Here is a 24,817-nt window from a genome sequence, read left to right as displayed (position 1 = left end):
TGACTGCAGTTCTCAACTGTCTGCATCCCACACAGTGAGCGAATGACTGTTGGCATGCGAGCAGCGAGATGGATGCTATGTTATCAAGACGACTGTTTAACAGTTCAGTGGAAAGAGGCTTTGCTTCGTCTTTGACCTTTCTTATAGTTGGGGAAGAAATAGAGAACTTTCATTCCTCTTTCTTTACCATGCCTGCTGTTGACAAAGGGAAAAAGAAACTTCCTCTTGAATACAGTATAAAATATCATATTCATCCTAAGGGACATATTAAGTAAAATGGGTGAAGGGCGTCCCAAAATATGATACAATATGAGGAATATTGTGGTATTTTTGGATTGTAAGGCAGTGGGGATGTTAAAATCATCCATGCCCAAGCAGAGAAGGATACTGTCCAACCAGGAAACTCCAATGTCCCATAAATATCATCTCTCTCCCTCTCTCTCTCTCTCTCTCTATCTGTCTATCTATCTATCTATCTTTCAAAGACCAAAGATTGATTATCGTATATATACATGTATTTATTTTTTTATTTGTAATAGTGAAGGAAGAACTTAACGTGCAGCAAGAGGTAATGGCCTTAAATAACCTATGGCCATATACAGTGGTTTTATCCATAACACAGAGTTCTGGGCCCCAGTCCAATAAATTCACTGCTCCCTAGTTTGAATGGAGCCCCAGGACAGGAGCCACTGCCTGGACACACTGCAGAGCATGGCCCCTTGGATTACTGCAAGTCTGGGGGGAGGACAAGTGAGGCCAAACCTGATTTACCTCAGCCAAGCAAACTTGTTTTTAAAGGTTAAGCCAATATTATATTTAGCCGAGTACTTCATCTGATTCCACCCAAAGTTTCACAAAGTAAAATATGTCTGTTAAGTTTAGCTCACAGACCACCAGAGCTTCTAATGAGTGGACAGCCATCCTGGTTAGCAGACAAAATTAGCTCGTTAGCTAGCTCATAAACATTAACATTAGCTGACATAGGTGGCAGATTTAAGCAGATAGTGCGTTGTTAGCAAGACCTTTAAGTGTCTTAGAGCTGGCTAGCGATGCTGCAGTTTGTTAGCTGAAGTAGTATACACAAATCTAGAGCTAAATCCTGTAAGAAAGCCAATGTTTGGAAGTTGTCAGTCTTTTCATACTTACTCACACAGTCTTATCCTAGAAGTTTCTTTTTGGTCATTTCTACACTTCTACTGTTGCCTAATAGCTGTTAATTTACAAACAGGCCTTTTGGACAAAAAACTATTTTTGTCACAGTGGAAAAAAACACTGTGAGTATAATAATGATTGACCTGTGCATGCTGGCTCTGTCACTTTGTCATGGCTTCCTGTAACGCTTAAATAAAACAGAGCCATTAATGATGATATTAGTAACACCTGGGCTTCTTCTACTATGACAATATCTACTATCAAAATGTCTGCTGTGAAAACACCTGTGTTTATTTAGGTTTTACTAAAAGTATGAGTGAAAATCTTAAACTTGTGCCTTAAGCTCTATAGCTTAATGGCTACCACAGTTGCTAGTTTCATTGCACATTGCAGGCTAACGGGACCATGGGACTCTTAATGTGTCATAGCTCTGGGGTGGTTGTTGTTTTTTAAGTTGTTATTTTGTAATTTAGACTTCATTTAGAGCTCCTGGTCAGACATTTATTTTAAAGCTTTTTGCTGAACTCAAGTGTGCTGACACTGGGTATATTTCACCTCCTTTGAAATCATGCATCTCTTGTGGTGAAAGCACAAAGTTTTGAAGATCTATTTAGAAGTGGGTGCTGTACAGTATACCTATCATCAGGCATTCTGTTTGTAGACTTAAAGCAAGGAGGGAAGTGCTGAGAGAAAGAGGAGTGTGTGTTTTTGTGTGTATATTTTAAAGTAGTGGTTACCAGAGAAAAATGTGGAAAGAAAAAGATGGATAGGTGACTTGTGGAGGTCTCACAGCACTCACATGGCTCTCATGTTGTTTTCAGGCAGCAGAGGGATCTCCAGAATTTTGGTGTTGGATTGCATGACTTCATGGCTGGCGGTGGAGACGGTTTTGCCGGTGATGCGGTGGACCTGGTAGAAGGCATGTGGTCGCAGGAGGCGGTCGTCTGCGGTCCCTATGAACAGCTGCAGGGTAAGCGGCTCGCTTTCCATGTAGCCATAAAGCTGGCGGGAGAACAAAGGGACCCAGGTGAGAGGCAACATCAAGTTTTAAGACCCCCATCTGAGGCAACCCTTCATTTAGTAAATAGAGATTGAATGTACATCAGTTACTGATAGTTAAAGGGGCCTTTAATGATAGCCCTGACATGGTAGAGGGGCAGCAAAAATAATCCCCTTTTCTTTGTTTGTTTTTTAGCTGGGTTGGAGACCCTTTTTCAGTGGTCTTTACTGTACTTTTTCTTAGCTAGTTCTACATTCCTTTAGGGGAAGGTGAAGAAAAAAGCTTTTTGATGTCTCTGAGTTTGCCTGAGGTAGGGATCTCCTGGGTACAGAGGTATGGAGGCTGATGTAGAGGCTGGCTTCCCATCACTTCACTGTTCATTAAAATCTCACTGCTGCTATTAAAAAAGTGCCTACAGAGAGGCAACCAGTCGACAGTGACTCAGTATAAAGTGACCCTTAAAGGGACAAAATAAGAGAGGACAATCATCTCAGGGCTGCCTTGAGATGTGATGCTCACAGTCATTGCGCAAAGTTTATGAAATTGCTGATTGGGCTAATACCAACTCTCCTAAATAAATACCAGTAAAGTGTTCAATTGGACATGGTATCCAAATTTCCATTTTTCTGTGATGAGTATAGTAAATGTTTTTATATAAGTACAGTAGCTCAGCAAACTTTATGCCCATGTGATAGGTAATAACGCAAAAAAACTTCATGGCATTTGGCATGCAGACGGATTCCAGCCCCTTTGCCTTTGGGCAGTTATGAACATGCATTATGATTTCCATTAAAGCTCAGAGACTGTGTCCCACTGTGATGAAAGAGACTCCTGTATCAGAACCACCACTTCAAACAAGTACCACTTCCTCTAGCCTCCATTAGCTGCTACTGCTCAACTAATAAAAAGATCAAATCTTTTTTTTTTTTTAAAAAGAGAAGAAAAACTTCATGGCCATGCATAGTTTTAAAAGTACTGTTGTCTTTGGGGTCAACAGCACTTCCAATATGAACTGCCAATTTAGATTCAGCATCCCTGGATCATTTTCTGACAATCTCTAGAACAACATAATTTGATGGTTTAACCAAGTGTGTAATGGCTCAAAAACATGAACATACAGACGGGGTTGCAAATTCCAAAGTGTGGTGAAGGACAACTGATACTTTGTGAGTGATGTCTGACCAGAATAATTTGCCAACCAAATGTGGATTTCTGGTGGAACTGAGCCTTACACTGCAGACCTCCCAGGATATGCTTTTTCTTTGCAGTGCAAAATGGCCGTATCGTCATACTGTATGGGTGGATGTTGGTGTGGTCTTAGAAATCTCTCCAGACCTAAAAAAACTGTCAGGAACCTGCAAAATCCATCTGGTACGTAAAAAAACTGAGAGGACTAACTTCTCATCAAGTCGACCTCCGTGGATCCACCCACGTGGCTACTTGACCGCATGTGACATTTACTGGGAGGGATCACTTACTCAAGACCAGAGCTCACCGAGTCATGGCCACCAGAAGAATCCCACAAATTGGTCAGTTACCCCAATCTTCTTTGAGCTTCGTCCCAGTGAAAACAGTGGTACCATCAAATGGAATAAAAGACCCCTGTTGTTTATCTAACAGGCTGAGTCATATAACAAAATGCAGACCACATGTAACCTATGACATAATCTGATTAATGGGTTTATAATTACCTTTGTTAGGGTGGTCAGGGATGGGGGTGTGAGGAAGAGGAAGGCTGGTGGAGGACAGGAGAGCTACGTCATTAGAAGTCTGTGGAAATTAGTGCTACAGTGTCATGGACACCTAATGTCTTTTGTCTGAGAACTAATTTGTCTGGATACTGTATTAGAAGTTGTCTGGCCTGATAATAAACATGCAGATTAAACGCCTTTGGTCTGTACTTGATGACAGATCTTTTGGGTATGAGACAAGGCAGAGGACTTGTTCGTTTTCTTCCCCGTTCCACAATTTTCAGTCTTAATTATGCTGAATAAAAATAGGTTATGACTAGTCAGTGGAGCAGAGCATATATCCATATGTCTCAATGATCTACGTACCAGTGGCTAGCCGAGGTTCACTTTTTGATTCAGATATCAAGGGCATGCAAAAGGAGCAGTTAAGCTAAGGCTGTCATTCATCTTCAGTTCCGACTGTCCTATTTTTCTCTTCACCTCCACATAGTGTTTCTAGCAGCTGTCTTGACCTGTGAGCTAGTCACACATGCTAGTCATCAGTGAGTTAGGCCGAGGTCAGGAGCTTCTTGAAGTCTTGGCATCCCAAGGGACCACTTCATCTATGCGGTGATCTCACCGGCAGACTCTGCTCTGCTTGTTATATTTTACTTATGGTGTCACCAGAGGTAATTATCCATAGCCGCACATGCTACCAGTTACTTGCGTATTGACTCTTGAGAGGGCTATAGTGGAGCAGACGGTACAGATCTGAAACACCGGAGCGTTAAATTGCATGACGTTTCCTTATGATTTAATAAAACGCAGGCAGCCGTGCTACAAAGCAGTGTCATCTGTCACTTTTGCCTCGGTAGACTTCTTTGGATTTCTCAGTGACCTCCAACCATTACCTCAGCTGCCACGTGGCTGTATGGGGGCCCACAAGAGAGGCAAGAGGGAGGGCGGGAGGGGGGGTCTTTATCCCTTCACTCGTCTTGCGGTAGCAAACGATGACGGTGGTGTCCTCACTCAAAGCTGTAGTGACCTCATGGAGGACAGGAAGTGATTAATGAGGTCAGGTAGTCCTCTTGGTGACGCTGGTCTTCCCAGCAGCGAAGCAAGGCAGTCTAGTCCCCCCTGGGCGACCTCCCTCGATTCCTTTACCATATGTGCTCCCCTGACCCTCTCCCTAAAGCCCCCCCTTCACTCTGCTAAACTCCTGTGATGCTCACTCAAATACACACCACAAGCAGAACACAAAACTTACTTCTTCATTTTATTCTCAAAGGGGAAATAAGTTGGGGGAAAAGTCGAGATAGCGTCGTAAACTTTAAGTGTGGGCCGACGACAGAGGCTTCACACACACCTGTGAACTCAGCTTTGTATTTGTGTCTAATGCTGCCTGCACAGTTGGACCAGGGAGCCGCTAATTTTGACCAGATGAGCTCCTCTTGCAGTAACTGCAGCCTATCTGGCACACGTACTGTATATTTATTTTGAAATAATCTAAACCGAGTTTGAATTGAGCCTTGATTTGCAGCTGTTTCAGGGTGCCAACTTCTGCCACCGTGTCAGCTAGATCCATTTACACCTCCCACCACAAGCCACTGTTGCACGAGCCATTTTTGATAGCTGAGGCTCAAATAAACATTGTGGATATGGCAGCTGATGCATTAATTGTGTAATTGTATGCAGCTGTATTGTCTGGGTCAGTTGTGATGATGTGGAGGGGGGGTCGAGCTGAAAAGGAAAAGGAGGGTGCATCCCAACCACTTTCCACCATTCATTTCCCTGTCGCCCTTGGACCATTGCAGATCCATCATCGGCATAGAAAATTTCAGTCAGTCATTCTAGCATTTGTATATATATGTATATATATTCATAGATACATTCTTCATGCCGCCTGCACCTGGCCTCAATAGTTCAAAGAAAGGATTTGAGCATTTAATAATTACTTGCTGGTAAATTAGATGTGTCTGGCCTGGCTAGAAATTGAGTGTGAATACACTCAACAGGCCTGCAGTGGGCTGCCTTGCTTCTCTCCCTCTGCAGTGATTTCATCACTGCCTGGAGAAATGTCATGACTCGTAGAAGTCCACGTGGCGCAGAGAATTGGGGAGAGGAGAAGGAGAAGACGACTGGAAGCAGCAGAGAAGGGGGGTTGGGTGGGGGGGACTGGAGCAGGGGAGGAGAACTACAACAGCAGATTCAGACTTTTTCCCATTATCACGCTCCCCTCTTTCTGTCAAGTGCTGACAATCACACAGCCAGCCTTTGCTGTACCCAATTAAATGTACACTCATCCAAGCTGTCTCTCCTTCCAGACTTTACTCCATCACCCCCCTGCCCTGCTAATGTCTCCAGTGGCTCATATTGAATGCATAAGGCAACATATGCAATCCTTTAATGTGCAGCCTTTCCATGGCTCCAAATGCTGCTCCTTTTATAAGCAACCAAACAGCTATATCCCTCAAAGTTTTTGTTGAACTGAGTACCTTAGTGTTATGTCATTGAGGGCATAGTTTCAAGCACTAGCCCATGTCTAGACCAATGAGGGTCCAAATTCCATATAAAAAGAATGGCTTTGTTACCAGCACAGTCTGCCATAAGAAATGTCATCCAAACCTACAGAGAATTTGAGTAAGATGATGCACGGACAAATGCTGTGCCCCCCCAGTAGTACGACTGCCACCAGTGTCTTGCCTCATAAATCTGTGGGCTGTCTGGTTATTACCTCAAACTAGTGAAAATGATGCGCATTTCACTTCGTTTTTCCACTTGTTATTAACTGGTAATTAGTGGTAGCCCAATACCAGTGTAAGGGAAGCCCCGCAGATGGAGAACCACAATTTAAAAGTGGCATAAATACCCCTGTGGGCAACAAATAATAGCCCTGACTAAGCTCTAACAGCACTACGGGGTACACCAAGCCTTTTGAATCTCAAACAAGAGGCGGCAGTAGATTTAATGAGCAATTAGCAGCTACAGTATAGGGTGCTGTAGATCAGGGCTTTTCTTTGAGACATTACGCAGCCAGCAAGCACCGGATCCCAAGGTGAAAATGCACACGCGAAGAACCGGGCACATGTTCACCGCAGCCTTTTATGTCGTTGTGGCGGAAACATGCAAATTTGATGTGCATTACATACAGTTGCAAGGGGAACAGAGATGGGTATTAAGTCACGCACGCATTAATAGGGATGATGGCCACATCCTGCTGAAATTACACCATGTCTGTTGCTGCTTTAGACTTAATGAGAGAGTGGGTGAGAGAGTGTGTGAGGGGGTAAGCCCTATAGGCCAGTCATTATCCTATATGAACTAGCCATATGCATGACTGTGCTGCGTGCCGGGTGATAGGTTTAATACTCCACAGGTGTTGTTGTCTGCTGTTACCAAGGGCCTGGCGGATGTCTGTGTGTTTCCTGACTGAGTCTGAACCTAAAGGTCTTTGCAACATTTTCACTTGAACCTATGTATTAGATCAAAGACCGAACACATCCTCTTTAACTATATTATCAACGAAAATAATTCACAACTCCACTTTTTTTCCTACTGTTCTCCTCTGGAAAAAACCCATCAATCAGTGTCATGGCAGTCTTCTGAGTGAAGTTAGACCAGGTTGTTGGTTTTCCTGAGCACAGCTACAAAACTCGTCCCGTAGACATTTTGGCATAGCTGTGGTGAGAGAGGGGAGCGTCTGGAACAGTGTGAGGGGAGCCGATAGAGCACCCTTGATCCCCTTAATGGTGCTGTGGTCTGCTGCAGTAAATAAAGTGAAAAAGCAGCAACAGGGGTCACAAAGTGGACCAATCATGAGAGAGGAAGTTAAAAGACTGCGGATGTGGAGGAGGGGACGGAGGGATGGAGTGCGAGTCCAGAATAAATGAATGAGATTTGGAACAGGAAGCGTGGATAGCCGGTGCGAGCAGCAGAAGGGTAATGAGTCGAGGTAACCCATAATCTAGAGGTTTTCACTGGTGTGTGGCTGGACTTTAGACAATCCATGCTCCCCACGCATCCATCCCACAAGCTCGCTACTCCTGCGCTGAATGTGCTGTGGTTGATCTGCTGCAGCTTGGGATGATGTCAGCCCTCAGAGATGCTAAACTTTCCTGTGTGTATATCAGGGAAACACCTCTGCTTGTTACTGAATAGCAAGACAACAGCAGTAAATGAGCAGGTGCGTATTTTGGTTTGACTGTCTGTCAGTTACTGTCTCTCTCGGGGACATGGTAAGCTAAAGAAACAGTGTATCCCTTCCTGTTTTTCATCTTGCTGTTTCTTCATCCAGTCCTGCTTTCCAACACACATGTCACCATCACTCACTGCGCGCGTGTCTGATCATCCATGAGCTAAAAAAAAACAATAGAGCTGTGGATGACTGGGCTTCAACCGAGGGAGGCCTGCTGCTGCGGGTTTGGGAGATGGTTGAAGGATGAATGGTTCACAGGGAACGACATCCTCAGGCCCCCCCAGGGAGGGAGGGAGGCACCGGTGCATGGAAAGGGGAGGCGGCATCTGATGGGCCCTGGGATTCTGACTCCTATCCACCATCACCCCCACCACAACACCCCACCACCTCCACCACCATGCTCAGCCAACCTCAGGGCCACCCAGGCCCTAATCAGCAGGATACAGAGCATCTCCAGAGGCAGCTGAGCCAAGCCCCAGCTGCCTGGTGACTCCCTCTGCCCCTTCTCTCTCTTTCGCTCTACTCGATCCTGTCTCAAGAACAAACACACACACACAGACACTTCCTTAGCTGCTTCCTACACCCGTGCCCTTGTGTCATTATTGACTCATTCTCCTCGACTGCACCTCACCCATCCAGCGCCTGCCACTCATTACCACAGGGCACTAGGGACTACAGCATGCCCTATCCTCCAAGATTACAACAACACAATTTCACACAACACTATAGCAGAGACTACGATGGTGATAAAGATTAAGACACTCAGATATATGCGAAATCTTGTCCTTCAACTGTGCAAAAACTCTAAAAAAAGATACAGGACACTCTCTTCTCCTATATTTTACCCTCTAGCATGTACACATGATTGCCTAATCCTGATAGATTTATCTTTCTGCCAACTGCTTTGCTTCCAGTGGTTTCCTTGTTATGGAACCCTCCAGATATCCCGATTGACTGCACATGCACTATCAGAGGCATAAATCACTCCACACCAAAAAGTAAGAGTAAAATGTAAGCTATGCTCACAGTGGGGGAGGGAGGTGCGATGGTAAAGCAGCTGTCATCATATTTTCTCCATGACTACTACTCATTAATAATTTCTTCACATACACAGTAAGACATGAACACATCCCAGAAAAGCAATAAATTGGTGCCTGTGTAGTATGAAATAAACAACCAGGTCATCAATCTAAATGTGTGTGTTGCAAAGACACATTGGAGGCTGACTCATGACTTTTCACTCTCTACCCCCCCCCCCAAGTGAGTCATAAAATGGCATAAACTAAATCAAAACCAGACTCACCTGCCGCAGCTGTGCATGGCGGGCTGAATCTGGGAGGTGCGAGGGGTAAAATGTTGATTCACTCCCATGTTGTTATACAAAGGTTTGTAATGAAGGGGAATAATTACCTTTATTTACAGAGAAAACCCGACGGTTGACAGGCCTGTTTATAACGGCACATAAGCCAGCAGCTGTCAAGTGTGTTTGACATTGGGCAGACCTGGGTGTGTTGACAACATCTATTTACAAAACAGCTGTGGCGCTAACAACGTCTAATGTTAAGTGTGTGACAAGGATCGACCACCAACCTGAAACTGTACTAGTCCAAAACAAACTGTTTTATCTGGGCGCAGTTTGCTTTGGCTGCCTTTTTGCATGATAAAAAGACTTTTAGATTTTAGATTTGCAATCTAAAATCTTTCAATTCATTATTTAACAAAACTATCACCAGTGAATGCCCTGTTGTTATTAGGATAATACAGCGTTAGTTTGAACTGACTGCATTAAAGGAAAATTGACCCTTAACCATGAGGACACACACACGTCGCTAAATCCCCACCTTAAGTAAACTAAGATGTCAGCACAGTGTAGCAGAGAAAGGAGCTCTGTGCTGTGCTGCTGGTGAGACTGACGTGTGCTCTTTAAGTGTTCGCCAAGTACAATAGTGAGAGGCGATGGTCCTGCTCTATACTAATTGAGTCAGCATGCACTGCTGCTGGTCAGAGCGACCTTTAGCAGCAGTAGATTGACTCCCGGCTTCAGGGAACATTAATAACACAGCATACAAGCACATACAGAAACGTAGACTGTGGTGTGGGTATACTGCACTGCTGCCGTCACAAGTTATAAACAAGGACGCAGTTGAGAACTGTTGTGGAACTGCTGTGGCTGCTTGACAGGCCTATGACATTATCTCTTTGCTTCTCTCTAACTCTCTGTCCTTACAAATACAGTATTTTATTTCAGCCTAATTCCCAACAAAGCTGTTTTGGTTTGACAATGGTTCAAGTATGAATAGGTGACTGAAACATGGCCCATTAATGCTACATGTTAACCAGCAGTCACTCCCAAGCTGGTCAAATGAATGAGAGGCACAGAAAGATATGCCTGCGGAGGAACAGTTGATCTTAAGATCCACTGACAAAAAAAAAAAACAAAAAAAAAGAGAGAGCAAGAGAACGTCAAGTCTAGACGAATGAAAGAAATGTTGTAGCTTTGCTCTGTGACTACATGTGGTCATAAAGTTTGCAATGGCCAAACATCCATGTCACTAGCTTGTTGTTGGACAGAAAAAAAGAGCTGTAAATCAGCATGAACTTGTCTGCTTGTTACTACTTATGCTGTAATGACAGCAAGTTATTAGTTTAAACACACAAAGCTAACCTTGTGTTGTCTTGTCTAACTTTGTCATACCAATTTGATTTAGTTAACAGTTGCTGTCTGTACATTCAATGTGTTTCACATACCTGTACCACAGGGTGTCCTCCAGAGAGCGCCTTCACTGCCCCTCGGCTGCCTTCAGTCTCATAGTGGGCCCTGTGGTGGGACTTTGGCTGCACCTCGATCTGTAGGTTGTATGGACCGGAGCAGGACGGAAGCTGCCAGTCGAGAGCTGGCAGAGAAGGGCTGGAATAACATGACACATTGCCTGTTATTAGGATAAAGTAACAATACACAAAAGTTCAGCTCTTTTAATGTACCAGTGATTGACAATAGTGAATTAACTTTTATCTAGTCGATGAAAGATTTACATTCTTTCCTAAAAAAAAACAGGAGGTGCTGTGTTTTACATTTCCAATTTGCTTGGAAATGAAACATGAAGAGTGATTGTCCCGTCAGTTTTCTAATTTATTTTGAACAGTTCTATTCTTATAACTGAAGTCACGTTTGATTTGCCAGAGCAGGAACTGTGAGGTTGCTGTTTTTCCACGGTTCAATAACTGCCAAGGAAATGTAAATCAAAAAGTCCTAAACTTGCTTTAAATTAGCTTCAAATTAGGACACTTAAGTGTAATCCAACTAACTTGATCCTTCTCCATTTCATCATGGTCTATAATCTAATCAATTGAAGTCACTCTCTGACGTGTGCAATAATGAGTGGCTCTTTTTACAAAAAAATTAATGAGAGTTGAATGTGCCCTGGTTAGAGAGTGTGTTTTTGATTATAGTGTGACAGGTGGAAACAGACAGGCAGAGTTAGGAAAGTGACAGTAGGGGGAAAGACGTTTCTAGGGCACAAAAACAAATCTCGCACCAACTGGCAACCAGCCTGTCCCCTGATACAATTATTATGCATTCCAAACTGATAACTGTAAAATTATAAAACACAGCCTCACTAGCAATGCAGACAATGGAGTTATACAGGGGAATAAGGTCAGCAGCACACCCTGCCTTAGAGCATGATATCTCTTTCTCAGAGCTACAGCTGGCCTCCCCTAACAGCATTGTTCTCGAGATGCAGAGCCAGAGCTTCCCATGTGAACACCGTGGAGATATCTAAACCAAAACAAACATGTGCAAGACAATATTTCTCTGTGCCGGATGCCTGGTAAACGCAAACCCCTGACCTGAAGGGTGGCTCAACTGAAACCAATCTCTGGCATCTATGTGGAACTTGCGGGCTGTTTGTTGACCCAAAACGAACCGATTTCCCCCTCCAGGGCTTTATCTGCCCAGTCAGTGCATGACATCACGTTAGCTCCACAGAAAGAGATGGGCTGATGGCGCGGCAGGGCAGAGCGGCGAGCCGCCTGATTAACTCACAGACTGCTTCCCCTTCAGCTAGACCTGTCACCATTACTTCCTGTTGCTCACTATCTTAATCAAACACTTGATTTCCAACAGGAAAGAGTGTTATTGACTTGGAAAAAATGTTACGAGGGACACAATTAAAACTGAAAAAACTTACCTTGTTCAAAAGTAAAAAATCAATGACATTACTGAGTGCATGCACATATGTGTGTGTGTGTGTGTGTGTGTGTGTGTGTGTGTGTCTGTGCGTGTATGTTTGTGTGTAGGTTGCTTTAGCAACAGTGGCACACACACACATACACACACATTCTAGGCAACGCCTCCCTGTGAAATATGATTTATGAAATAGTTTTGATCTTCAAAGAGAACTCTTTTGGAAGTGAAGAGCATGCAACTTTTGGATTTCTGCCTTTTGATATGGCCTTTGAAGATTAAAAACTAAAACAATCTTGTCCTTGCAGTGAATAAATAACACTAAATGTGGAAACGAAGAGACAAACAACGGCGTACAGTAGTTGCGCTACTGGATAAATTGTTTTTCCTTTGTACTGTATAGAAAAAAGTAGTCCTTAGGCAGAATGTTAGAAACCATATACCTGTCTAAATAAGTTAACACTTTTTTTTGCTTTATTGTCTATGCATGGCAATTTAGAGGCAAGACTGCTGCGTTGGTTCTACACTGACTGGTTCAATCATCTTTGAAGTTACAAGTGTGTTGTCTTGCGGATTTGTTTGATTAACTTTGGTACAGAACGACTTGGTTTATTTAATAGACGCCAGAGCCGTGTCACCTACCTGAGGTAAGGCTTGGGTTTGGACCAGGAGTATGGATGCTGGGGCACATCCAGGAACCCTCCACAGTAGTTCTCCTTCTTGAGGGCCAGTCTGGAGGGGTAGTCCTCATGGCAGAGCTCCGCATCGGGACCCAGCTCCTCGCCACCAGGCTCCACCTTCAGGCTCATGGAGGATGAGTGGTCAAGCATTGTCTTCCGTGTCTTGATTGGGATTCCCTCCCCCATGTCTATCACTCCGTCTGTGGTTAGAGCGTTGATGGCGGCCACGATTGCAGAGTTGGTATACTGGTTGGTGTTGGCAAGCCAGTTCTCATCTGTGACGCTGACCCTGGGGGAACCATGTGGAGAGGGGATAGGAGACTGGTTGGGTGAGCAAGATGTCTGACGGTAGGGGGCACCATTGAAGCTGTACTTTCTCTTCCCCACCCCACCACCTCCGCCGTTGCCTCCACCGCCTCCACTGCAGGAAGGGGAGTTAGGCCTGGAGCCACGAGGTTGAGCTGGCCAGCCTTCCTCAGCCATGGCTCCTATCTGAGGGGAGGTGGAGGGCGAATGGTGAGGGGAGCCTGCAGGGCCGCTGGCATGTGGGCAGGACAGAAGTGAGGATGAGCCTCTGGGAGAAACGCAGGGAGACTGCCAGGGGGAGTTCTGTGGGGAGTTGTCATAGTTGTAGAAGCCGGACTCGTAGGAGGACGCCTCGGAGTTACAGCTGCGTGAGGAGATGCTACTCGCAGGGCTCAGGCAGCTGGGATCACGGTAGCCGTCTGCGTTGGGCAGTGTCAGCGTGACGATGGAGTTAACGCCTCGTTTGATGATGTGGTCCTCGCTGCTGCTCTCTTCCACCTCATCCTCAGGGTACTGGCTGTAGGCAGTGATCTCAATACGGGGGCTTTCCAAGGCTGGAGCCCCATTAGGTCTCAGGCCATGGGGCAGGTAATAGCCTGATGCTGCATGGTTATCATTTTGGAGACTGTAGCCTGTCTGGTGGCAGGTAGAAACTGAGATGATTGGGCTGGTTTGTAAGGTGTGGTACTGGTTGGCTAGACAGGGGTTTCCCATGCCTAGTGGAAGGGACAGGCTGACATTTGGTGTGTAGCTGTATGCATCTAAAAAAAAAAAAAAGAAATACATTTTAACTTTAGAGAAGGATACTGCATGACATTATGGTGGTAATTAACTCTGATTACATTTTAGAACAATACCCCTACACAACTCTCACCAGCATGTCTTGCAGCGACTGACTGCCTCCCTTCCTTACAAACATCTGGAGAAGCTTAGCAATCATCTTCATCCATCAAAGCGGTTACTGTATGTGGTTGCTGTGTAGTCGCAAGTTGCACAGCCACTCTGTTTGTTTGATCAGTTCATCTAAGGCTCTATTTGGCACATCCTGCTGTCATATGTACTCTACAGGAATTCCTCCAGCAGCGCTGATGGATGCTTTATTTGATTGATTGCATCACTCACTGAGTGAATTAGGCCCTTCCCTGTGGAAAACTGACAGCACTCTCGCATTGCTCTGAGCTTGTGATTAAGACAAAGAGAGTTTGCTGCAGCGTTAAACACAGATGCACCATGGCACACACACACGCACACACACACAAACAAAGGGCGCGCACAAGCTATCACACAAGGAAATCATAGGCAGACAAGTGCAATGACACACAGGCTCAGTTAAAGGAAGCACATATAGCCTGGCAGGTATGCCACCTCAGTTAGCCTCATAGCAGCTGGCTTCTTTGTCAACAGTTGTAAACCTCGTGTCGGGCTTTTATTGATAATGTCGAGTGTGAAAGTAGTCACAGAATGAATGCCATTCAGTCTGAAACCCAGTGAAGGGCATTCCCCTTGAAGTAGCGTGCTATATTTGTTAACCACAATGCTGTGCATCACATGAAATGATGAATCTGTCACACACCACATAATATGTGGGTAGGGAGTCTAAAATTAGTTTATGAGAATCTATTTTCAGAGGTGATTATGTGATATGCATCAGACAAGTTCAACATACAAAGTTCAATGAGGCTTAGGGTCTTTTTATAGATGGCCATCAGAAATATATATATATCCAAGCTTGTATTAGAAAATCCAAGCTGAGATCTTCCTTTTAAAAACTGGGTAACAATTTATTCACAAAACAGAGACCTCTACTTCCTTGGCAACAGATTGCTGAAGGTTCGGCCCTTTCACAAGATTTTTACTACAAAAAACACTCACTTAAGTTGTTTTCCTCATGAACCATGAATATAAAGAAGAAGCCCTTCAGTACCCACCTCTCTCAGGTTCATTCTGGACACCTCGGCTGTGCTCAGACACATAGCTGAAGTCAACCTCTTGCTGTTTATGCTGGAAACTCATCTCTGCCCCAATGATTATACACTGAGATTCAACATAAAAACCAGTATGCCTTCAGCGGAGCCTCCTCTGATGCTCTTCTCCTCTAGTTTACCCTCTTCAAGTGCTGAACAGATGATAATCTCCTGCCCACTCCACCCGTCGTGACACACCTCCTTACTTCAGGCCTGACTGACTTTCCTCAGAGTTGCAGCTGTTATTTTTTTTTTTCCTTTTGAACATGTGTGTGATCAGTGCCTTCGCCGCAACATACTTCACTTCTTCAAACACCCACTCAAACACACTGGAGCTTTCACTCTTGTGTTGCTGCATGAACTTAAAACTTGGCTTTTCCTGGTCATGTCTACTGAGCTAACAAAAATTACATCAGATCATAATTTGTGGGGCAAAACAAATGAAAGAAAAATAAAATGACTCACTCTTGCACTGAATGCAGGGCTTGTACAATTGTTTGCACTGGGTTCAAAATGCGGTGTAAGCAAAGTTAATTTGAAAACACTGACTATCACACAGATTATAGCGTGCGCTTTCTGTCCTCCACAATTTTTCTCAATTATGCTATCACGATCAAAACACTCTCTTCCCCACAACCAAACCAGCATGACTAAAGAATGGATGGGTTTATCCATGGGGATTGTGGTCTAGGCTGGGCTCAGACTGACGGGACCTCAGGGAGAGATAGGTGGTCGCCCACAGAAGTCATCTGCAGCCTGTGGAACTAAGAACCCTGGGGCCACTTATTGCACATGGCTGACTATGGGCTATGGCAAAACACCAGTAGAGTGTGTGTGCGTGTGTGTGTGCCTGTGTGTGCCAGTGTGTCTATGCGTCTAGGTTTATGTGTGATAATAAAGCAGCCCTCAGCAAAGTGCTGAAGCTGTGTGTGGTTAAGCATGTCTCCTTGTCAAGCAAGCTAACTGGCATCCCTGAGCACACAGATCACAGCTTTTTTTCTCTCTCTCTCGCTCTCTCTCTCTCTCTCTCTCTCTCTCTCTCTCTCTCTCACACACACACACACAAACACACGCACACGTCTGTTACCAATTATAAGGCTAAGACTGAGGGACTGAAATGAATAATAATACAGCCCGCACCCGACCGTCTGAAACCTCAAAGACAAAATGAAATTCTCAAAATCCACAAAAAGCCAGTGACTTCAGCACTGGAAGACAAACTATCAATGACTTCTGATGGACCAAATCAAATTTTACTACCATAACAAATCTGAATCAAAGACAGAAAAACGAGACTTCCTTTTAATAGCAAACCCAGGCTGAATCATCCTCCGTTCTTAAGTGTCTCTATGCAAATCAGAAAAGCCTTAGAAACTCCTGAGGGCTGCTCTACAGCTGACCCCTGACCTGTGACCTCCCACTGCATTGGGAGATTAGATAATCCTACCTAATTTTTAATGTCATAAATTTGATATGAACCTCTTATCAAGAGCAGAGCAGGCGCACAGCTGCGGTATAACCCCATCAACATTCATTGCACATGAAGACAAGCACCTGCGAGGACAGCTGGAGACACCTATTGGTGTGGATGTAAAACGGGTGCATGACAGTCAGTTTACCTGAGTGACTGCTGATTTGATCGTGAAGAGCAACAATTAAGTAAAAAGTGAAAATCATTTATGTGGTGACATCTTTACAAAATAATAACACATTAAATGAGTATGTATAGAGATGTTTACCTTTTAAGAAAAAAAAATAAAAAGAACAAATAATCAGCAGGCAGTCTACTCAAGTCTGTACCCAGCAATTTATAGGTGTATTTATTTATTCAATTATTAATTTATCTACATTTATTGATCTTACAAAATAGCAGATGATACGCTATTGCTTTAATACCTGACTTTACACAAGCTCCTGTCAGTTTGAATTAGGCTGCAGCGCCTTATGGCAACACATCTGAAAAGCAAGGGAGTGCAACAAAGGCAGCAGATACATATCTGAGCGCCTGTTAGAGCATTAAACCGGACCTCAGGCGTTATATTTTACCTTCCTCTGCAGACTTCATGTTGGCGGCGAGTGAGGTGAGAAGCTGGAGTCCCCGCTCCTTACCGACTGTTGCTCCAAAGCTGAACTTGGAATTGACGCTCAGGCAGAAGGTATCCTGCATTCAACAAGCGATGCGCAACTTTTTTTTTCCGGTTGTGAGATTGTAACAGTGAACACCTTCACCGATGATAGCACCGCAAGAGTTGGTTCACTTCATACACAATTCAATAAAAGCATAGTTCGCAAGAAATTTCACGAAAAGCGAGTGCACAAGTTGGAAGCACGCCGCGGTGGACTGTGCGCCCCAGATGAACGGGGATAAATGTTGTAGGCTACTGAGGGATCTGGAGACCGGCGCAGGTAGGAGCTGTTCAGGGGACCGTGGGTGAGGTGAGTTTGACTCTCTTCAGCCCAGTGAAGGTTTTCAAGAGTCTCCCCAGGTCGATGACGCAGCGCGGTTTGTCAGAGGGGCCGGCTCCGGTGCTTTTAAAGCTGGAAAACACCCTCCGTCCTCCCGTCAGTGCGCCGCCCATTCAGGGATGACGCGGCCGGCTCCTGCAACCTCCTGGACCGCCTGATGATGTCTTCTGCCCTGGGATCCCATCGGTGGAGGTGGGAGGTGTGCACGATACGTGTGCGTGCCTGTTTACTTACACACACACACACACACACACACACACACACACATACACACAGGAAGAGAAAGAGAGAGAGAGAAAGAGAGAGAGAGCGGTTAGAGAGAGAGAGAGAAAGAGAAAGAAAGTTAAGTTTATTTCAAAGGTCCCAAAGTGTGATATTCAGTCTTAGATTAAAATTGTATTTATATTCTGAAGTAACGTACCGGCTAATAGCCACAATAGATATAATTGGCATTCCTTTTGATATTTCTACCTTAAGTGTAACGAAATAATTGCCAATTTCTTCATCTCTGGATAATCCAGGTGCTTCACCTTTGTGGAATAAATTCTTGTGATAAAATATATTTAACAAAACAATCTGAGCCAAATGTTCATTTCAGTTCCTGAGGTTTTAATTATTGTTGATTAGACTCCCATATTTCTATATTGATGACTTAAATGTTGGCACTACATTGAAACTTTATGAATAAAATTATACATTTAAATGTTACTCTCAATATGGTTGTGCCTCCGTAGGATTATCAATAAACCTGATGAATAATTCCAGTATTATTGGTAGTTTGCCTGGTATATAAATTTACCATAATTCAGTGGCAGTGACTGTATATTATTATGATCTAAGCAATGAGTATAAATTTTGCCCATGTTTTTGTGTAGTTGTGCCTGACCTTTGACTTCCCTAGAGGACTGGGAGGAAGAGGGGCGTCTCCTACATGAACAACAAGGTATCAGACTGCAGCACATCTACTGATATAACTATAATGGCCTTCCTCGTTAACATTGTTATTATATGATCATTAACATTATTCAAACATTCAACCCATTCCCCAAGATTAAAACCTGAACTCAACTGCTATCAAATTTCACTTCCAAATGCGTTTTCCTCGTGTTTGTGGGAAATACGGTTTCGCAGTTTCACCCAAAATAACCAACCTGAACCACTGACAGCACAAACACAACATGTTCCTCATCTCTGCTTTCCACTACTGTATCAAGTCAATCCCCAGTGAATCTGTGGGCACGAGGCCTAGTGCTTTGCCTATGGTAACGGAAAATGTTGAGGTTCGCTTTACAGCTTATTTCCTTAATTGCAGTCCTTTTGCCATTAATCAGAGTAATAGGTGCCATTATCTGACTGTTATATTTTGGGGTCATAAACTGATACAGAAAGGTGAAAACATGATGGTGTGTGGTGTCTGACAAGATATACTTATATATCACTGACATATGTTATAGAATTTAAATATACTGTACATTTATCCTTGGCTGCCAACTGCAGTGATTACCTAATGGGAACATTTAAGCAACTGGCAGAATGGACAGCTTACATTGATAAATGAAGTTTTAATTTTCAGTGATACATCCTATTAGGGCGCTTGTTGCTTCTTTTTAAATTAACAGAGTCTAATGAGCAGTAGAATTATTTACCCTCTGAATGCACATCTTTCACAAAACACTGAACGTCTCCATGTGGGTTCCAAATAATATGGAAATTATAATGATGAGTAAAAAAGCTCCATATAACACGCAGTGCAGGAATATGGCTGGTAGCTGCCATGAGTGCAATTAACAATGGCTTAGACAAGCTACAGTGCAATTCCTTTTGAATGAGGGCCAGATTTCAAGAAAAAAAATGACTCCCGTGAGTCTGAAATGTAGCTGGCAAGCTTGAGGATGATCACACATAATCAGAAGCAGACAGCCTTTTTGGGGCAGGCAGGCTGTGGGGCAAGCGTGCGCAGACTGCATGGGGGGAAAGTAATAGTACGCTGTGTTTTCTTTGCCTACAGTAGCTCTCTGGCGTCAGCTGCGGCTTGGCCAATGTGCACGTGTGAGCTCAAAGATGAAAAAGCAGCATCACATACTTTAGGAGATGAATTATGATACAAACCAGCGGTAGGAAAAAAGTAGCTGCACAAGTGATTGGCACTTGTGGGACGGGGCTGCAGTAGTTGTTGAACAACTTTAAAACTCTGTGGTGGGGCATGGTTCAGTGGCTGTCTGAAGGCTTATCTTGATGGATTCTCTGCTGCTGAGTAAAGTATCATTAACTACAGTGTCTGTCAACAGAAGTTGGAGCACTTCAAACCATCTCTGCAGTGACAAACATAGCCACCAGCTCATTAACCACTCATTAGAAAAGATATGGCTAATGTAAAAACCTCATGGCGTAATGCTGCTCATGATCTATGCGTGTAGGGTAAGTAAGTTAAGTAACTTTACCCTTTCTTCAGGATCAGTTTATAAGTCTGGCTGTATCTTTCTCAGCGCCGTGATTCAGGCTCAGGTTCTAATGCCCACTAAAGTTTAACTGTACATGAGGTAAGGATTTTATGTTAAAAAAAACATCCATACTGACACTGTGTTGACTTGCCAAGATAAACCCTATGTGCTGGACACTTGTGTGCCTGCAGGAAGGGCCAACTCATAACTAAACAGAGGTGCAAATCCAAACCGTGACTTAAAAAGCAGTGAATAAGAAAGCTGGGCTCACTTATGTTAGATATTTTCTTTTTCTTTTTCCTTGTTACAGAGTCACCACAGATGGGCTGAGAAGTTAACTCTTGGGTAACTCCGGGTGTTGACGATGTTTTCAGTTCTGTCTGACTTTGTCATGTATTGTGATTAGCTCTAAACAGGTTGTATGCAGAATTTGCCTCCACTTTATATCTTCTCTGGAAATGTAAGATTATAATTTATAGCTCTGCTACATCTGGCTCTGTGACACTGCACATACTGAGCAGCCACAACATGTCTGCGGAGAGCATTAGAGACACACTGCGTCTTGCGCTCAGATTTATGAGTGGCCTGCTCCCCGCTCGTGTCTCTCATAGAAAATAATCGTTGCTAGTGTCTTGTAAACAGAAACATGCTGCTTTTACATTTACACAGATTGAGATGTTGCTGTTGTGTTTTTTTTTCTTTCTTTTTTTTTTTTTTTTGCACATGACTATTTGTGATAAACACACATCATTATGTGCCAAAATCAAGATCAACACAAACCTCACTCCTGTGGTTCTCTTGTTTTCCGCTCTTCTTCTGTTTCATTCTGGTGCATCACTGTTAAGGGACTGGAAATCTTTTGCCAACAGAGCTGATGATATAATAAATGACAAGAGTGGGTTTTTCAGTGTGAGAGCTGTACTTAATGCCAGCTTCTTTAATGTTTACTACCAGTGGTTTGGCCCAGGACTCAGCCTACATCTTGGCATGGTCAGAAACTGTTTCTTAGAACTCTCCATAAAAGATTTACACATAAAGAACTGACCAAAACTTGACAGGTATAAATAATCACATATAAAGCTTTCCAAGCTGTGGGCTTAGGCTTGTCATATTTGTTTGTCTAGACATCAAGAATGCTACCAGTTGGGAAAAAAAAGAGTTCAGACAGATATTAATATGGATATGGACACTAACAAGACATCATCTCTGCGATACATATAAATTCAAGGCTACAAACCCAAGCTGTTACCTCAAAGTTGCACAGTTAATCCTCTCATTTTACAACATATAATTCATGCTTGACATATCCGGGGAAATGTGTACACTGGCATCTTGAGTTCTCGACACTATTATTATCTATTTTCTAAGTTTTTCTATGTGCTGTGACTTGAATCGGGCAGCTTTTAATAGCTGTAAACACTCATTTATGTGCACTCTGTTGATACAAGTTTATTGCTCTGCCACGTTTAACCCTGCAGCATCGGTGGTAGCTGCCGCCACCACAGACGTGGTTACTAGTCATCTCTTTTGATTGTCGTCTAATGTGAGAGGTGACGGTGTTAAATGAAGAAGTCTGCGGTTAATAACGCAAGTTGTGAATGGCTGCGGTCATTTCCATGCTTCCATCTGGTATGAGTGTAGCGCACACGCACAAGTTGTACACACTTCCACACTTCTCCTTTTTTTTCCTTTGTTAGTATTCAGCTGCATGGCGGTGCATACTTGAGCGCTCACAATGGAGAACTGCTCGGAGCTATCTTAGGCATGTCTGGACACTGCTGTATGTTTAGATACTGGCTTTTTTCAGAGATTCCTCTTATGAACAGGAAGTAGCGTACAAGTCTGTCTTGTAAAGCAAAGGAGCAGGGCTGTCATTGTCACACGGACATTGACTAAGATCGTGTGCTGGTAGAAAAAAGGGAAGAAACAGTGTGAGGCTGCTACTTTGTCACTGTTGTTTACATGTACTCAAGATAGATCTTTTCATTCACATATCCCTGGGGTCTAGTCCCATTGTTGCAAGTTTGAAATGATAAGTGAGATTAATACACCACTTAAAACTATTGCGACCCACTTACATTTGACATCCTGCAACTGTGCTTTATCACAAAGTCAATTCAAGAATCGATGTAACGTTTTAAAACCCCTATAAGTGAAAGAAACAATACAAAACACATTATGAAAATTATGGAAAAAACATCAAAAACACAAACCCTGGAAATAAGGCAGCACTGACAAACAAAATCATAAAACTATGATAATGCCGTCCATTATTTATTATTGTCTACTTCGAGTATAGCCCCACGAGGTTGAAATATCTGAACATTTTTTTACCTAATGACCGATTACTGCACTCTGTCAGTGTTGTTTTTTCTAGGACTGGTTTTGCTGACAGTGTGAGTTGAGATAAGAGCTCCACCGTGGGTACTGTATCTTACCCACATGTGTAACTAATTCAAAACCTGTGGCCAATAACTGTTTCTATAGGTCAAAGACATATGACCTATGAGACAATTTTCCTACATCATTTCTAACACAGATAATTACTCAGGCAAGACATCTGAGGAGGACCATATTGTCAGTTTCAAACAAAAACACTATGATATAAGCGCTGTTTTTTCCCCCTCTCTCTACAGAAATGAGTATCCATTCAGTTTTGTTGCAATCCCAGTAATGGTTATGGGATTATGAGGGCGGATGGTTTCATTTTTCTAGCCTATGACTGTCACATCCAGGTCCATTACAGTGATTTAAACCCAAGCATATATGCCAAGGCCATTTTTACTGCAAGGCTCTCCAGCTTGGCTGCTCTACATTAAAACACATTTATATAGTCCAACACAGCCAGGGTCCTGGTTATGCGAAAGGGTCACTCACAAATCTGAGCTCAATCTCCCTCCGTCTTGAATCATTTTGTCAACTAAATACTGAGAGGTGATTTGTCACAGGCAGTCTTTGTTTCCATTGCTATTTATTCAACTAAAAGATGACAGGGCAGAAGGTTTAGTGCTTTACAAGTTATTTTATTTAAAGAAATACACACAGTGCTCATCTTATTCCAAATAAATGAATGATGAATGAACATTCACTAAACTCGAGGCTGCATGATGCTATGATTACAGGTGTGAATCAAACACTCCTTCTGCTGACATCTCTGCTCCTCCCTGATTCATAATGACACGTGCTGGGTCATTTATGGGACAGAAATGTTGTCCATTCACACAAATCACTCAAAGAGACAAACAGTTAGAAATTTTGGGAAATATGCTTATTTACTTTCTTGCTGAGTTAGATGAGAAGATTGTTGCTACTTTGATAACTTTATGTTAATTATTAAGACAAGAGGCCGGGGAAAAACCGCAAAGCTGGCGCTATCCGACATTGCAACCTTGTGGTAACAAGACTTCAGGAAATCACTGCTCCTGGCCAAGAATTAGCCTGGCACAAAAAACCACCAATTGCTGTTTTTTTAAATTTAGGTTATTGTATGGACATTTTCACCTGTGGACAGAGCCAGGCAAGCTGATTCCTGTGGTTTTCAATCTGTGTGCTAAGGTAAGCTAACCCTCTCCTTCATTGTTCACCAGTAAGACATTAGAGTGGTAATGAGCTTCTCAAAAAAGCAAATAAGCGTAGGGAAGACTGGGAATGGTTGCAACAAAGGACAGTTGCAATAAGTCTCAGTCCTCTAATCAGAAACACGTTAGGAGAGACATTCAACATCTGATGCTATATTTGCTGAAATGTTTTGGAGTAAGTACTTACTTTGTTTGAATCATTGTTTTGTTGACTTCTAAGTGACATTGTTAGCATGTGTAAAAGTGATTGTGTCTAGCTAGCACTTGCCATATCTAAAATCTTACATTAAATGAATATTGTGAATGGTATATCATATGTAATGATCTTTAGATTGTATGGGTAATTAGCAGACAGATGTAAGTTTAATACATAAGACTTTGGTTGAGTACCTGAGAGAAATGCAAAAAGCATATATATATATATAACCATCTCCAGTCTCCCCTATTTGTTGAACTATTCCTTTCAAAACATACTTAGTGAGTGTACAAAGACAGAGGAGTTGATCAGTGGGTGAAAATACTCTTTAATAATCAGTAAAATCTCTCATAATCAGAGTTTGAATAACATACTGTATTTAGCCAGCTTCACTCCACATTCTGCATATGTATGTGTACCCATCAATGTGTACAAAATTGTATTCCCCTACAATGCTTTTTCGTTTTTCATATTCACACTGAGGTCCAGATGTCCATTAATTTGTTTAACTTAATTTGTTTGTCTATGACCTCTAAAAATTTTAATTCTCCATCATTAATGGCCTGATTGGCACAACATTTACTGAGCACACACACAATCCCAAGAATAAGAAAAAAAAAAAAAACAGTCAATTTTGATGAGCCCTGTGACCTTTCCTTTACTGGCACCATATCAAGTCAACCTTTCAATTTTCAAATGACTCTGTATCTCCTGAGCCCTTGCTCATAAAGCACAATATTTGCTGTGTGCTTTCCTGTTCCCAATAGGAGGAAACCTATTGATTTTGTTGACCTTTTTCCAGTGTTGCCAGCAGGCCAAACTTTGACCGACCTAATGTAACTACTCTGTCATCTACATTTTTATGATGACTATGAAAATAACAGCGACTGGCTTAGTTATTCAGCCCTTGTGGAGGCCTGCGTTCTATTGAGCTTTGTTTTGATTTGATGGTTTGATTTAAGTGATTTATTGAAAGGCCACTG

At 43.0% G+C, this 24,817-nt stretch overlaps 1 protein-coding gene and 1 long non-coding RNA gene across 3 annotated transcripts in view; one reads left to right on the top strand and one right to left on the bottom strand.

The window, feature by feature from the left end:
- LOC139613510 (nuclear factor of activated T-cells, cytoplasmic 1-like) overlaps positions 1-17,662 on the bottom strand; it is a 60,013-nt gene extending 42,351 nt beyond the window's left edge. The window contains exons 1-4 of one of the 2 annotated variants that reach the window (XM_071470210.1): positions 17,200-17,662; positions 12,846-13,950; positions 10,766-10,925; positions 1,952-2,154 (exon numbers count right to left, since the gene is read on the bottom strand). In XM_071470210.1, the coding sequence (XP_071326311.1) occupies positions 1,952-2,154; positions 10,766-10,925; positions 12,846-13,950; positions 17,200-17,320 (1,589 nt within the window). In that variant the 5' untranslated portion in view covers positions 17,321-17,662. Of the gene's footprint in view, positions 1-1,951; positions 2,155-10,765; positions 10,926-12,845; positions 13,951-15,117; positions 15,508-17,199 lie in introns of those variants that run through there. The other variant, XM_071470211.1, reaches the window with a different exon arrangement.
- A 7-nt stretch (positions 17,663-17,669) lies between these two features.
- LOC139613511 (uncharacterized) lies at positions 17,670-23,646 on the top strand. The gene is made up of 3 exons (XR_011686768.1): positions 17,670-17,811; positions 18,495-18,562; positions 23,540-23,646. It is a non-coding gene; the product is annotated as an uncharacterized lncRNA (long non-coding RNA).
- Positions 23,647-24,817: the final 1,171 nt, after the last annotated feature.

The sequence above is a fragment of the Trachinotus anak genome, unplaced genomic scaffold (assembly GCF_046630095.1).
Source record: "Trachinotus anak isolate AG129_WGS33_773 ecotype Australia unplaced genomic scaffold, CSIRO_AGI_Tana_v1 ptg000032l, whole genome shotgun sequence".
Taxonomy (NCBI): Eukaryota; Metazoa; Chordata; class Actinopteri; order Carangiformes; family Carangidae; genus Trachinotus; species Trachinotus anak.
Note: the sequence above shows the minus strand (reverse complement) of the source record. Positions and strands in the feature narration are given on the sequence as shown.